This window comes from Gambusia affinis, linkage group LG01, assembly GCF_019740435.1.
Source record: "Gambusia affinis linkage group LG01, SWU_Gaff_1.0, whole genome shotgun sequence".
Classification (NCBI taxonomy): domain Eukaryota; kingdom Metazoa; phylum Chordata; class Actinopteri; order Cyprinodontiformes; family Poeciliidae; genus Gambusia; species Gambusia affinis.
The window spans coordinates 24,401,805-24,418,004 of record NC_057868.1 but is presented as its reverse complement, the minus strand read 5'-3'; the positions used below and the strand labels follow the sequence as shown (position 1 = coordinate 24,418,004).

Genomic DNA, 16,200 nt, shown 5'->3' with positions numbered 1-16,200 from the left:
GGAAAAAATTAGTTTTCTCATTATGTTGAACTTTACTCTTCTACTTTACTTTTGTTTTATTTTCTAATTTTGAGGTAGTTTCATTGTTTTTCCCACACAAAATATTTTGAAGTACCTTGTATTTCAATGGTATAATGCAGATGCAAACCTGCCTTTTCTTCATGCAAGTACTTAGCATCTCTTGACCTTCTGGTGTAGCAGTGATTCAAATCCATATGAAGCTTAAGGGTTTTGGCGCTTTTGTAAAATCTAAGGTATGATGGAGTAACTTGTGCAATAGAAATATGAGGAGACTTTATTTTTCTGACATGTCTCGGATGTAGAGATTTCCAACAGTGTGCATGGTTGTACACCAAACAGTGCTGCAGTCAGAGCATCAATTTTCTATGGGAAATGAGTATTGAGGCAGCACAGCGATGGCTGTGAAGCACTTATCCTGAGCGCGCCTCCCTCCCTCTGCCTCCCTCTCTCCCTGTGCTCCCCTCACTGTAACCACGGCCGGAGGGGAGGAGGTTTCCGCTGTTTTTCTGTGCCATGGGGAGAGGAGAGCACTGGCAGCAGAATCATGTCTGCCTCCGACTCGAGTGCTACAGGACTGATCAACAAGGTACGCTCCTAACGCTGCCTCCGTTTTTGTAGAGGAAAAATCTCCCTGCATGCAAACTCAGCTTTTTCGTCCACGAGTCTTCTAAATGGCTGCTCAGAGACATTCAGGGGACTTCACCGTTGTTTCGACAGAAGTGTGCACGGGTTCAGTCACTTTGCCTGTATCTCCCCCCTTCTTGTGTCTCTCTTTCGCCTCCCTCCTTTTCTTCACCCAATGTTGACATGCTGCACTGAACACATGCGATTGGTTTAGTCATGCTTACTGTGTTCAGCTTAAAATGTAGCATTTCACTGGGATTGCGACTCACTGGGCGGCCCATCTGTTGAACATCATCAATTTGGATCAATAGTTAGTTTTAAAAGTCCATCTCTCAGCTAGGAATGTGTTTTGAGTCGACAGAGAGCAGTGTGGTTCCTATCCCACTGAGGATCAGTACATCCAGACTCAAAGAGATTACAGGCATAAAATTGCACATACCACTGTTGTACAGCTTGCTGACAACATCCTTGGGATAAATAAGTGTCTTTGTATTTAATTATTTATTATAATGTTTTCGGTTATTTTTTTAAATTATTATTTATACTGTTTTGTTTTTGAACACTCATTGGATGTCACAAGGGGCATAAAGCTAACCTTTATAATGCTTGTGTTATGTTTTAGTAATTTTGTGTATCCTTAACCTTATTTTTCCTTTTCTATGTTTTTTGTGAGTGCTATTTTAATGTATTGCCTTAATAATTATTCTAAATTTACTGGGGTTGTTCAAGACCGTACCATCTGTATCGCTTTGCTAATTTTTGTCTTCTTTATGTGCCAGTATTGTAATTTTTCAGCTCATGTTTTAATTTACTATCTGTAGCTTTTTTTTTTTTTTTTTTTTACTCTATTAAAGCTCCAGTTTCTGTCAGTGTTTCAGCTAAGCCTATACCTGTGGCTATGCACGTGTTTTATAAAATTAGGATAGATACTCAACAACCACAAGGTGTCAGTACATATATTCTACTTATATGTCTGACCACCATTTTTACTAGTTGCATCACAAAGTCTTAGTAAGACCCGTTAGATTAAACACAAACTCAGCCAGTGTTGTGAAAATAAACATGCATTGCTGTCTACCTTACTTGTTAGAGATATGAATGTGCTGCCGTCTGCTGGTGGAGATCTATAACTGCTGCGGTGTCATCGTCTCGTGTTTCAGTCTCTGATGGGACTTTCCGCCATGTGAGGGCTTTCTCATTATCAGTATATTTCCACAAAACTCAGCTCAGGATGTAACATATCTGTGGACTGAATGATTAATATAGTCCCAAAACCCTTGAACATATGCAGCATCTTGGTATATGCAAAATTTTGTGTAAAACATTTAATAGTCTAACGATTGTGTTTATTTCTACCTGTGTGGACTATATGCTGAAGCTTTGAATACCTAATGCGATGTGTGATGTTGCTTTTACACATCATTTAAAGTCTATTTGCTGCAGAAACAGACTGTATTAAGTCTCCCTGCATCTGAATTTCACTTTATATGGAAGACCAAAAGTGATTAAACCAGATCACTAGAAACTTGGATGCATTGTTGACGCATTGTTTGCACATAAACAAGACAATGTTGATGAGTTGCTTTTGCTTTGTTTACATATGAATACTAGATGGATATTTGTCAGCCAAACAACACATGCACAATGTGTTTTTGATACACATGGCTTTGCATACTCTATGCACCTGAATGCAGGAATATTAGTATAACCAGATTCATTGTGTGTTGTTTGCACATGTACACACTTACGTTTTCACGCATAATCAACAAAACACTGTAAAAAAGCTGAATTCTTTTGGAACCAATGAAATTCTGAAAAAAAAAAAAAAAATTATCATATACTCAGAATTTAATGCTGTATGATTTTGGAAGTACACTACTACAGTCAAAAATAAAATTATTTAAAAACTTCTAACTCATTTTTACCTACGTTTTCAGTAACCACGGATACAGCACTCCTAAATAAATAAATACTCATGAATATCAAAGCCAAAGAAAATAGAAATTAGATTTTGAGGCAAAACTCACCTGATTCCCTGAGCTGAAACACCAGAAAAAGACACATTTTAAGGTTCAAAGTTTAGAGTTAGTGTGACAAATTCTCTCCTTTCAATTTAATAAGTAATTTCATCAACCATTTTCACTTGAACATGTGTGTCTGTGAAACACATACACCACACACACAAACACAAACACACACATCATTCACCAGCAATGACCCTTTATACTTTAGTTAATTTTCCTCTTCATGAAATAATTGGGGGTTTATTCTTAACATTTTGTTTGTTTGTTTTTTAATTTACAAGGTCAAATTTCAAAATTCAGGCTCACACTTTCAGCTACGTTTTTGTGAATCCTCTAGACTTTTAACTAGTCAACAAGGACCTGACTGTTTTGAGTGAGTGGGGGTAGGTGGGGGGTTTGTTGAAGCGAACTCATCAACACACATCTGCAATCCTCAGAAAAATGGAAAATCCAAAGAACTCATTACAGATCTAGAAACTATATTTGTACATTTCCACAACTTGGGGAAGTTTTAACCAATTACAGAGTCAACGGCCATCAGTTCAGACAAAAGGTTTTCCAGATGTGCAACCATGTCTAATGTGACACAAATTTCTCTCGTCTGTGGATGCAGAGGTTGCCAACCAACAAAGAAGTCCTTGTTTCAGAATTAAATCCCTAAAGCTGATCTGAAATTTTCAGCTGAGATAAAGATTGAACCATCTGACCACAATGGCAATAAATATTAATAAACAAACAAATACTTTTAAAACTAAGAACACAGTACCAACTGACAAGCATGGTGGCAGCAGAATCATGCTGTGGGGCTGTTTCTCTGCTGGCTGTAATGATTCAATATTTGTGGAGTAACAAAGGAGTGCTACAAACAACGTGATTGTTTCACTTGAACAATGATTTCAAACATACGTCTAAAGCAGCTTTGGGATGGACCAGGCAGAGTTCTGCAATGGCCTATTCAAAACCTTGGCATCTCCTCAAATAAGTGTTTGAGGAATATGTCTTAATGCAGGGAAAGCTATTAGTTTTAACTAAATCAATCATTTCTGATGGAAGTGGTCAAACCTTCAAGGAGAACTATGTTGGAAATCCTTTTAATGGATACTAACAGAGTGGTCAAGGTGAAGCGTTTTAGGAGATTTACTCATGCATCATTTTTATGCAGGGTAAAATTGAGGCACGGTGAGGTGATTTCCTTCAGGTCTTCAGGATTTGAACCATGCCAAAAAAAAAAAAACAGAACATTTTTTTCTTGAATAAAGTCCCTTTTTTCCTCTTCTCATGGACTCTGTGCCATCTAAAAATGGCTTTCATATATAAATAATTCCAAAATCCTTTGCTTTAGATTTTTACTCAACCTGTTTTGGGGAACTTGGCAATATCAAAGAGCTGCAGCTGAACAGGAGGAGGGAAGAGGCACAACGTGAGCCAGACATGAGGAAAAGGGTCAAATAAACCTTTTAAGATACTTTATTTGGCTTTTTTTATGAGGTTTCTAACTTCTAAATATGATGTTGGTGTGAGAGGATGAGTAAGGTGAGGTTTGTTTTTTCATTTTAAATCAATATAAAGGGACAGATCTCAGGATCTCTCCAGCACTTTCTATTGTTGCAGAGGTTGTTTATTGGCTCAAAAAGAATTTCTGTACTGAAACCATTTTTTTTTTTAACAGTAAAATTACAAAATGCCAAATAATGTTTTTTACAATCAACCTTTTTGGGCACAGGCTGGCTTTCTTCCAACACATGTTGAAGCGGATAAACAGGGAAGGTTGTGCCTGTTGTTAGTGTTGCGGTACTCATGAACATCATGCTCCCACGGGAACAGCTGCTTTGGAAAGCTACAGGAAAGGACAAGCAGGTGCAGGGGCAGGTATTCGATGGGACAGGCATGGAGGACACGGATTATCTGTGTGAAGCGGTACATTTGTTATTTTCCTTTTTTTCTAATAAAAATTCTAAGCAATTCCTTCCAGATGTTCTTTTGAAATGGGTTCATCTCTTCCGTCAGGTCACCTCTGAGGGTTTTGTTTTTTAACATTTTCTTTCTCCCTGACCTTTTGCCTGTCTGAAGGGTTCAGCCGATTCCTACGCTAGTCGACCCTCTGATTCCGACCTGTCCCTGGAGGAAGACCAGGAGGCGTCTCGGCGTGAAGCCGAGCGCCAGGCTCAGCTTCAGCTGGAAAGAGCCAAGGTAAGAGGCTAAAATTTATGTTAATCCCTTAAAATCAGTAGTACGAGAACTCTACTTTGATGTTAAGTCTTCTACGTCTATGGACCCTAAAGGGTTGCTGGAAACTGCTTTATATACTTGTCCTCAACAGTCCAAGCCGGTAGCATTTGCAGTGAAAACCAATGTGAGTTACTGTGGGGCCCTTGATGAAGATTGTCCAGTCCAAGGTGCTGCTATCAACTTTGAAACCAAAGACTTTCTGCACATAAAAGAGGTAGGAAACATTAAAACTCAACATGACAACAATCCACGGTAAATGAATCTTTAGATATAATGTTAAGCCATTGTGCAATTTCCTTCCCTGCAGAAATATAACAATGACTGGTGGATTGGTCGGCTAGTGAAAGAAGGGGCAGACATTACATTCATCCCGAGCCCAGTGAAGCTGGAGGCCATGAGGATAAAACAAGAACAAAAAGCAGCTGCCAGGTCAAAACACACACAGCCCTCGTGGATTTGTTTGCTGCCACTCTGTATTTCTGAGTTTCTCTGCCCTGATTTTTACCAGCTTCCTCTGCAGTACACACGGAAAACTTTCTAAAGCTACAAATAGCTCTTGCTCATGTGTTGAGCTTTTTTTGGAGCTCTCCAAATTGCCTCCTGAGGGGATTCATCACGCATAATAAAGTTTTGCATTATGTCGCTCTGCAGGAAAGGAGGGAACGCATCATCGGGAGGCTGGAGGTCCACCCCTCCATCTGCAGGTAAGGAGGACTGGAAGAGCTGGGTTTCGTTTTTTGTCTGCTGGAACTTGGTCATCCCCACAGGTCAGATTTATAAATGCAGTAGTGAAAGGCTCATTTTAAAGTAATGCCAAAGAAAGGAAATAACATTTGGAATAACTTTCATGTGAATGACTGAATCTAGCGTGAAGCGCTTTGGGGTCCACTGGACTTGATAAAGTCTTTGTTTGTGTGAAACAAAGATTTCACAAAAACTAGTAAAAAGTCTTTTTGTTGTGGTTGTTGTTGTTTAAGAACCATTTTCTAATTGTGACCAATGATCAGCTTAATTACGCTCAGCAACTTCACAGAAAACTACAGGACTCAATATTTACCTTATAGTTCTGTAAAAGGACCATCTTTTGCTGATTGTTTCTCCTTCATATCAACAGTATGAAGAGCCTGCTGGTCCCATGATGACATTTTAGAGCCTTTGGAGACTTCTTTTAGCACCTTGTGATCTGCTTTTAAGATAAACTTCCTTAGCATTAAACCTGACCATGTTGGCAGCCATTTTGACAACATGTTCAGAGCTTCTAAACTATTATGTGACACAATCACAAGTCCATGTTCATTTGAAACCGCTTTGAATCCATTACTAGACTTGTATCGTAATCCAATATTTTGTCTAAGCTAGGACTATTAAACTGCATTTCTGAGGTTTAAACAGGACAAACTCCTTACAATGCTGAGTAACAATGTTCCCATCCTCTGTTGTTCTCATATGTGACCTTGCATGAATTTAGGCAATTTAGCAGGGAACAATTGTTGGGTCAGAATATTTCTTTTCTGCTGTTTTTGTTGGTTTGGTTACATTACAATATTGTTTTATCATTTATGTTAATAATTGTATGTAAAAAAGAGTTAGGAATACACATGGACCCTATATATTTTTGCCTGGCTGTAAAATCCATCCATCCATCCATCCATCCATCCAGTCAGTCAGTCAGTCAGTCGAGAATTTGAATGTTGAAAAATGCATGATAACCTATTGACTCAACTCTGGATCCTCTGGGTGTTTTATTTACTTACAGTTTTGTATCTTCTGCTTTTTTTCTCATAAACCATGTTTAATGTTAATTGTATTTGTCCTAAAAGCCAAACAGAAGCAGAAACAGGTGTGTTTGTCCTTTTCCTTCCTTGTCTCTTTCTATTTTTATTTTAACTTCACAGTTCATACTCTGCTGCTAAGTGCACGGCCATCCAATTTTTAACAAATTATCTCCTGGAGTGTGTTTCCATTCACTTCAGCGTTTATGTGCTCTTCTGTCCTCCACCCCCTGCCTGCGCTTGTGACCTCTGCAGACAGAACATGTTCCTCCCTATGACGTGGTTCCCTCCATGAGGCCCGTGGTGCTGGTGGGCCCTTCACTGAAAGGCTATGAAGTGAGTTGATTACCCACTGAGTCATCTGCTTTCGTTATGCAAAAGCTGTTGAAGAGAAATAGGGCAGACATCTTGAGACTTCAAAACTACAACGTCAATGACTCCCTGTTGGGAAGTTTTTACAACACTGACTTTACAGTTCACATTGTTCCCTTTATTACAAAATGCTTTATTCAGATTAAAACAAACGGTGAGCAAAACAAAAGTAGGCAGGCATTTGTAACTTTGCGTCTCAGAAATGTTCCATTTAGATAGGAGGTGAAGCATACTTATTAAATTAGAGAAACAGCCCTGTAGCATTGATTTAAACACTTATGGGATCAACCTGTGAGGTTTTGCTGTCACAGACCTAGAAACAAGTTTTGGAAATAGAGAAATAGTTTCTCTATTTCTTGTATCTAGTACAGGTTTACTTGTATTGTTAACCTAGATACAAGTGAGGTTAACGACTCCATCTTTCAGAGCTCAGGTTTTCAAGTTCTTGAAGTTGTCAACTATGAAACCATTCATTGCCATTTGCCATAAAAGAACAAATCCCTCGACTGACTTACTTTGAGAGTGACTCTTTTCTTGTAGTCATTGTCGACCTAAAGAATGACACAGACAATCTGCACAATTTAAGTAGCATGTTCTGTTGTCTTTCCTATTTTGTAGAGAAAAAAAAAAAATCTTTTCTAAAATCAACCTAGAATAGATTTATAATTTGTCATGTTAAATTTAAAGAAGAGGCATTGTTTGGGGTACCAAAAAATAAATACTCTTCTATGTAAATGTATGCAAAGGTTCATAAATCGTCTGCAGAACACCAATATAACTGTAACCCTAGAAATGTACCAGACACATTCAATTGTGCTTCTGGAATGTTGCTTCAGCCAAAAATGGACTGGATTTTCAGATCCAGTGGGATTTCTTTATTTATTTTTTATTTTTTGGTTGTTTTTCCAGAATTATCCAATGAACAACGATACTGAACATTGCAGTCACATTCTTCAAAGACTGCCGCCTCTTGGATCAGCTAAACCAATATGTCTCCTCATATATCCTAACTCAGCTCATATTAGAAAATTACATCACAGTCGCACTGTGTATTAAACCTACAAAAACACATTGCGGTCTCTCCTCTGAATCCTTCAGCATGCAATGAGTCTGTGTCTTAGTATGTTGAAATGCAAGGCGAGTGGTGTGTGTCTAAGCCTCTGTGTTTTCTCTCTGCCCTGATCTCTCCGCTGTGATCTCGCACACTGCATGCCAAACCGTCTGTGTTTGTGTGCATGTGTGTGAAATATTTATGCATTGCAGTGGTGCGATGTGCTTCAGGGATGCTCCGGTGGTGAACACCAGCTTGCCTCCCTCTCCCTCTTGTTCTCATTCTCTCCACTTTGTCTCACTTGTACATATTGCATTCTGCCACTCCTTGATGCTCTTCCACATTAACTCCTTTCTCTCCTCTCTGAACCCCCTCTTGTGGTCACTTTGTTTCTCTGCGTCAGAGTGGAAGAGCAATGTTATTTAAAATATATGTTAAACTTATATTTTCTCCAACTGCTGGAAATCAGACGGTGCAAACGTCATGATGCCGCCTTAGAAAAATCCAGAATGAAATCGTGTTGAAACATTTAGTTTTAGAACTACAGTTTTAGGGTCGTCCCTCCTTTAGTTGAAATGTTCATTAATTATCCATAACATATCAACGCGAAAGCTTGTGGAGCTTCAAGGTAATGACAGTGAAACTCATTGCTGAAGTGAATGTGGCCACTTAACATCCAAAACTTTCTAGTAAGTACAATAAAATCTGTTCATTTACGCTTTAGGCTATTTGTATCTCATTAAGTTTTTCAAGCATGTATTGTATTAACATTATTTAGTTATATAAAATGCAGATAAATACATATAGCTCACGCTTAGTTATTTATAAGCACACATTGTTAACATTAGCTTACCATGGTAACTAACTACATAAACTTTTTTTTCCAGCTAAAACACATTTTAGTTGGGTAGATGTTATTGGGGTTTTTTGGGGTTAAATGTCTTTTTTTTTTTTTCTAAATGCCACTGAGAACAGCCCCAGGGCCTCAAGTGGTCCATTTCTCACAGCTTCAGAAAATAACTGCATTTATTGACAATTGTTATTTTTACTTGAGCAGGCCTACTAGCCTAAAAATTAAAAGACAAAATCAAGGAATATATTTATAGTCCAGTGAAACCAATACTTGTACCAGGGTCCAATGATCTGGAACGTGATTGTAATGAGAAAGCTAACAAAGCCTTACAAACCAGATGACGACATGATAAATTGTGTCTTCATTGTGTTATTATAGCAATTGTTTTCTGACTTCTTTGCACTTTCTTTCACGTAGGTGACTGACATGATGCAGAAAGCCTTGTTTGACTTCCTAAAGCACAGATTTGTCGACAGGTGAGCACGGCTGTCTCTGCTGCACAAACACTGTGTCTGAGTTCATTGTGGTGTTCTGCCTCTCACGTTTCATGGTGGGTAGGATACAGCCTGATGAGGAATTATTTTTAGCTCCCTGAGAGTACAGTTTCACTCCTTTGAAATGGAACAGTAGTAGATAAGATGTGATAAGACGCTCCTTCCTCAGGATCACTATTACACGGGTGACTGCTGATCTGTCCCTGGCAAAGCGCTCGGTGCTGAACAAGAAGGCCATAATGGAGAGATCCAACACTCGCTCTAGTCTGGGTAAATAACGAGAAAAGCTGCCTTCAATCTTTTGGTGGTGAATGAAGATCAATAAGCGCTAAGAATAAATACCTCCACTGACTCTTGAGTTAAAAATAGATTCCAGTAAATGTTGTTTTTTTTCTGGTTTGCTCTCAGCTGAAGTCCAGAGTGAGATAGAGAGGATCTTTGAGTTGGCAAAGTCTCTTCAGCTGGTCGTCCTGGATGCAGATACCATCAACCATCCAGCCCAGCTCCTCAAAACATCTCTGGCTCCCATCATCGTCTATGTTAAAGTTTCATCACCCAAAGTACAGTAAAGCCTGCATTATGCTTTGAAAAAGGATCAATGGTCTTTTTTCAAAAAGCGCAACAGCGAACCAGTCTGTTTTAATGTGGAAGTCAGATGATTTGATTTTATCAGGTCAAATAGTTCAGGCTCTCATTTCCAGTATTATATTAAATGAGTTTTTTTTTTTTTGTTTGCTTCTTTTACCACGTCTATTAACTTAGACTTCAGTCGTTCAATCTTTTAAATTAAAAATTATTTTCCTGAAGAAATTTTTTATTTTTTTTACTTTTACACTTCGACAGTTTATTAATACATGGGGGTTTGCTCACATCACAGCTCTGCAAGTAAAATATTTCGGGATTTTGAGTCTAAATATCAAGTGAAGGAGAGGAAATAAACTAAAGGAACTGATTTAGTGATAGTAATGTTTCTTAAAACAAAAAAACAACAAAAAAAACAATCATTGTCTTTGATTCATCCTACAGGTTCTTCAGAGGCTGATAAAGTCTCGAGGGAAGTCCCAAAGCAAGCACCTCAATGTCCAGATGATGGCCGGGGACAAACTGGCTCAGTGTCCTCCTGTATGTTCCTCTGTTTTACTTTCAATTTAAGCCCATCTGTTTTATTTTAAATGGTAGAGCACACATTAATAAGCAAATAGCAAAATGTACGTGAGCAATCCAACAGATTAGTTTTCGTCACTAGTTCCAGTTTCTGATGTGAGAAAAGACAGAGAAAGTTCTGATTGGAAAACAAAAACTAAAGAGAGTCTTTAAAGTATTTTTTTGTGCTTTTGGTCCTTCAGGAGATGTTTGACGTAATCCTGGATGAGAATCAGCTGGAAGAAGCCTGCGACCACCTCGCGGAGTACCTGGAAATTTACTGGCGAGCTACACATCTCCCTTGTTCTGCCCCAGTTAATCCCTTACAGGACCAAAATATGGTCACACCACCTTCAGCCAACTCCAGCCAGCAGGTACAAACACACAGCCAACTAAAATGTTACTTACATTGAAGTTCCATTAATTAGCTTCACCTTCTCTCCTTTTTTGTCCAAAACAGTTTTCAGAGACTCAAGAGTTGATAGAATGATTCCAGCCTCAGATGCAGGTGAGCAGAAAATAATGTTTTTGTTTGTTTGAATGTTTGTTTGTTTTTAATGACATAAACCCTGTGTCATTTATTTATATTTTAGAAACTTCATTCATCCAAACAAAAAAATTTTGTTTTTTTATTAGATAGGGTCCTGTGGAGTTGCAATCTGAAATCTGATAACTGGTCAAGATGGCAGCTGTGATTAGAACATAGAAAATAAGACTGTGGAGAAAATCTCCAGGTGTTGCATGAAAGAGCATGTTCTCTCTGACGGCACAGAAAACAGGGGACATATTGGATCCTGGAAAGACTGCAATGTTTCAAGAGGAAGGAAATTGTTGCATCTTGTTTTTATAATGGGTCCAGACTGTTAGACATCGGTCTTCATGGGGAAAGAAAAGTGGTTTCACTCTAAATGTCCAAAATTCAGAATAAATGTCTATGCTGCACAAAAACTGTCAGGCTACGAATTTATAACAAATGCAAAGTAACAGTTTAATTGAACCGAAATAAAACTTTCTGCTACTGTGTTTGTGGGAGACCAAAACGCAAGCCAGAATCCAGGAGACAAATAATAAAATAAGTTTTAATAGTTTCAAAACAACTTACAAAAATACAGAGGTGAACACACGGGGAGCCAGGGAGTAGGTAGGGAGACAGGAACTATAAACATTATCTCACTAAAATAACTGAGAACAGAGTGACTTAAAGTAAGATGGGATGGAGGTTGATTTGATTAAAACAAAGAATAACTAAAGTCAAACACAGGCAAGAAATAATCAAAAATTTACCACCAAACCTCCCATGTCATACTTTCTCCAACCCAGAAAAATCCCAACACATCCCAGGATCCTGACACTTTAGACAGGAGTGGTTTTAGGGTGGCAGAAAACTGTTTTGCAACTGGATCCCTATGATTTCCTATCTAAATCAAGATTATTATTCGCTGTATGTAAGATACTAAATATCAATTGCCTCTCCACAGAACCCTACTTAAAAAGATTTTTCATCAAGTAATTTGTTTTCCTCCTCAGAAATTCCTTAGTAACATTTTTAGTTACGAAAACATTACTTAACAAAAACCTGCGTAAAGCAAATGGGTACAGATGAGAGTAGTCATCTCAACAAAGCTAGAAGAAAGGTTAAAGAGTTTCTCTAAACACGCACATTTGTGTGCGTTTCCTTTTCTGCAGGAGCAGCCTGTGCTGTCGGCTGGGGTCAGAACAGTCAGGACACGGAGAACAGGGACCACCAGGGGGCAGCAGCGTTCCTCCTCTCATCAAAGCCAGCCATCACCTTCTCCACATGTGGAGCAGAGAGAAGAGCTGGGTCCATGCAAAGGGTGAAGGAGCAGAAGTGTGGTGAGCTGGGATAGGAGGAGAAATTTTCCACATAGGGAGGAAGATGCACCCACCTGCAGCCTCACTGCTGCCCCAGGGGCCAGACATCCCTGCTCCCGACGTCATCTGATAACTCAGGGCCGCTGTCTGCCGCTGCACAAGCACCGGTTTACAGAAACCGGAGAAACAGCGCAGTCACTCTTCACCTCCTTACCACCAAACCTCCCATGTCATACTTTCTCCAATCCAGACGGGTAGAAAGAAAAAAAAAAAAAGATTCCTAATATCCATGAAAGATGAGCCAGCCCATGAGTGTCTGTAGCTGTCTGAAGCACACAAAGGCTGATTCATTTCTCACAGGAGATGCATCACACATCTAAGGGGCTGAGGTATGTTAGTCCACGATACCACTGGCACAGAAAAGCTGTTAGCACATCACCAGGTTTCCAGTGCAGGGCTCTTAAGGTTTAATATCTGATTCACCTTGCTTCCTTGCGGGTGCAAGAAGTGACAGAAAATCTATTATGTATGTCTTCCATGTTTGTAGCTTTAAGTGAGCTGCCATTTTAAATGTTTAACTGAAATGCTTTCTTAAAAGTACGTTGGCTCCTGTCAGAGTCATTGCAGTATCACTTTTGCATGGAGACACATGGGAAAAATAACGATTTTGTCCTCCTTTATCCTCTTACTTTCCACTCCTGATTTATCCAGTATTCTTCTTTCTGTCTGCTCTTGTACTAAAATAGTTTATACAACTATCTGTTGCTCATATATTGGCTCTCAGTGTACCAAATGCATATCTCTACATGTAGCTTTTATGAAAATAACATATAACAAACACTGATAGCACACATTTTCTACGTCTTTGCCACTGCTGGCGAATGTGAGTTAAATCTGGCGTGTTGGTCGAGGAAAGATAAAATGTGCAGACAGTTGAAGTCAAGCCCTATGATTGCAATTTTTTTTCTTAAACTAATAAAACCAGATGGAAATTGGTCAAATTTAGTTTTAAGTCTAAAATAAATGTATCCACTGATCTTAGTCACATATTAAATGGTCTTACGATGCGTGGGAAGCTGTAGCCAGTCGTGGTTCTGGACTGGCTACAGTCCAGAACCACGGACTGGACTGTCCGTGGTTCTGGACTACTCAATCTCCCAGAGATTGAGTAGCTCAATCTCTGGGAGATTGAGCTACTCTGGCTCAATCTCCCAGAGTAGCGTCTGTCATTTCTGATTTCCACTAGCTGAAGCCCAACATGTTACCAACACATTTATTCATATTTATTAAGGATTTTATGTAATTTTATTCACAGAATTATATTGTTAAGTTATTGATTAAGTTTGTGAATATCTTATATTTTGGCATGAATTAAACCTATGACACAAGTCCAAAAGAGAGATACACAGAATCAAATTCTTGCAAATTTAACCACTACTCATGAAAATGTAATTTGTTGCTGAATGCATTAATTAAATAGGAATAAAATCAAATCTGAATGTGACAAGACATTTATAGGATTTAGGACTGAACAGTGAAGATCTGCAAATAAAACAGTCGTCCGTGACGATTAGAAAGTCGATATTTTCAGGCAGGATGTTTTTGTCCCTGATACCAATCTGAGTCTTTGAGGAAGAACCTCTAGCCGATACCTACTGAGCTCCAAACTTTGTTCATGTCTTCATTTTTTTAGTTGACAGCAACAGACAATTTGTCCCAACTTGTGTGTTTTTAGTTCAGCTTTGCACTTTTGAAGACTTAAAACACACAGCCACAGTCTTCATCGAACTCATTCTGCTGCTGCTGATGATATTTTTATGCACACCAATTGCATTGAAGACCATTGCTGTCGTCCTCACTGCTTGTTTCAGCCTCTGAGCCACATCACTAAGCATTTTGGCTCATGGGTCATCAAAGTCGTTCTATGGCTCAGACATATGAAGCAAAACTGCTTACAACACAGACAAGAAATCCAAGGCATTGCGATCTCCTTTTCAAAATTAATGTAAGACAAAGTTTAAGGGGCATTAAACTCCCCTTAAACTCCCCTACATTGTTTGTTTTTACTTAAACTCTGTTCCTCCTCTTAAATATTGTGAGAACATTTAACTACGGCTTCGGACATTTAAAAAAAATCTCCAAGATTTTATCGTACCTTAATCTTCAATCATTTTTAAATTAAACTCTAAAAGAAATAACACTTTAATACTCACCCACTGGGCACTTGTATGTTAACAAAAAATAAATAATCTTGAAATATCATTAATTATCCTGTTATTCAAGCGAGTCCAATAACTGTGACTGAAAAACAGCAAACTCTAAACTCACCCAATGACTGCTTACTTTTGTACACGTGAGATTTTAAAGTTCCTGAAGGGATACTTTTGTTCATTTTTGACATGTTTATGTAAAATAAGCATGGCAGATCTTAAACAGGTGACTACTGAGGATGTTTAGCTGTATTGCAAGCCATGCAGTGGTACAGTCTGCCTCCAATTTGCCTCATTTGTTTGTTTGCCACCTTACGGTTCTTAACTTCCATCTCAATACAACTGCTTCGAAATAATTAGGAAACAATGTCCATCTAAACTCATGTAAATAACCTATTGTATGTGCATGGCATATTGTGCTCCTGTTGCATCAGAAGGGCTGCAAGGATCATCCTCACATGAGCAAATCAACATAACCTACATAACCACTTACATATGCATTAAAAAAGATAAGCTGTAAATACTGTAAATGATTAGTATTAAATTCCATGCAAACGTTGCTAACTCTGACCAACAAAAAGTATTTTGTTCTTTGTTTTGTGTTGTTTTGTTTTGTTTTTCACAGTACACGGCTCAGTAAGCATGTGTTTATTTGTGATATCCTCTGTTTTTAAGATGATGCACTTTTTATCCAGGACCAGAGGCGTCTTCCACTGGGACTGGCAAACACTTCTAATAGATCAGGTTGGAAATTAATACCTTCCACCTGACAAAACACCAAGAGCACAGGACCTTCTTAGGATAAAACCTTAGATTAACAAGATCCTTGTTTTTTTTTTTTTTTAGTTGTATTGCAAAACAATTCTATTGTAACTAAACTAATTTTTTTTCCCATATCCAAAGCACAATGTTTGTACTATTATTTATTTCACTTACCTTAATTCTGGATGCAATATAAAGTTTGGTATTGATCAGATACAAGCTGAGACTATCAAGATATCTCCTCGGTTGGGGTGGGGTATAATTGCACTACTATTGTTTATATGGATGCTTTCTTTTTCTCTCCTTTTTTTTTTTTTTTGATGCAATAAATGCACTCAATGTCTGCCGTATGTACCTCCAGCTGTGATCCCAACAACGCTGCTGGATTCAGACAACAGGACTAAAGCCGTCCGACATCGTCTGACGATGAAATGTGCTTGGTGTGTATCTGTAAACGCCACACGAGAACGAGGGGGCAAATAAAAATGTTGCAATGACATTCTTGAGTGGTGTGCATTTATTTAAAGAGACTCACATATCCCCCAGCAGAGGGCGTGCATGTGCAGTTATGAAGGCAGGAAAACGAAGTGAAGTGAAGCCATACTCTTGTCCCGGGTCGGGTTTCCTGATGTAACATGGTTTTAAATGTTGATGGTAGTCCGAGGCCGTGGGTCTCAACAGGAAAAAGATGGCGGTTTCCTCAGGTTGGGGGTGAAGTCTTTGCCTCAAAGTTCGTTAACATAAATAAATACCTTCTTAAGTATTCTGCTCATGAGTGATGTTTAGGTGGAGTGAGATATAGAGAGACAGAA

At 38.6% G+C, this 16,200-nt stretch overlaps 1 protein-coding gene across 1 annotated transcript; it reads left to right on the top strand.

Moving 5' to 3' along the window:
• The first annotated feature begins 485 nt into the window (after positions 1-485).
• Positions 486-15,881, top strand: cacnb3b (calcium channel, voltage-dependent, beta 3b). The gene is made up of 14 exons (XM_044128014.1): positions 486-607; positions 4,740-4,859; positions 4,990-5,112; positions 5,206-5,327; positions 5,550-5,602; positions 6,719-6,738; positions 6,926-7,006; positions 9,364-9,422; positions 9,610-9,710; positions 9,849-10,000; positions 10,467-10,562; positions 10,787-10,957; positions 11,044-11,091; positions 12,270-15,881. Exons 1-13 carry the CDS (start codon positions 566-568, stop codon positions 11,071-11,073), a joined length of 1,170 nt encoding a protein of 389 aa, XP_043983949.1. The 5' UTR covers positions 486-565; the 3' UTR covers positions 11,074-11,091; positions 12,270-15,881.
• Positions 15,882-16,200: the final 319 nt, after the last annotated feature.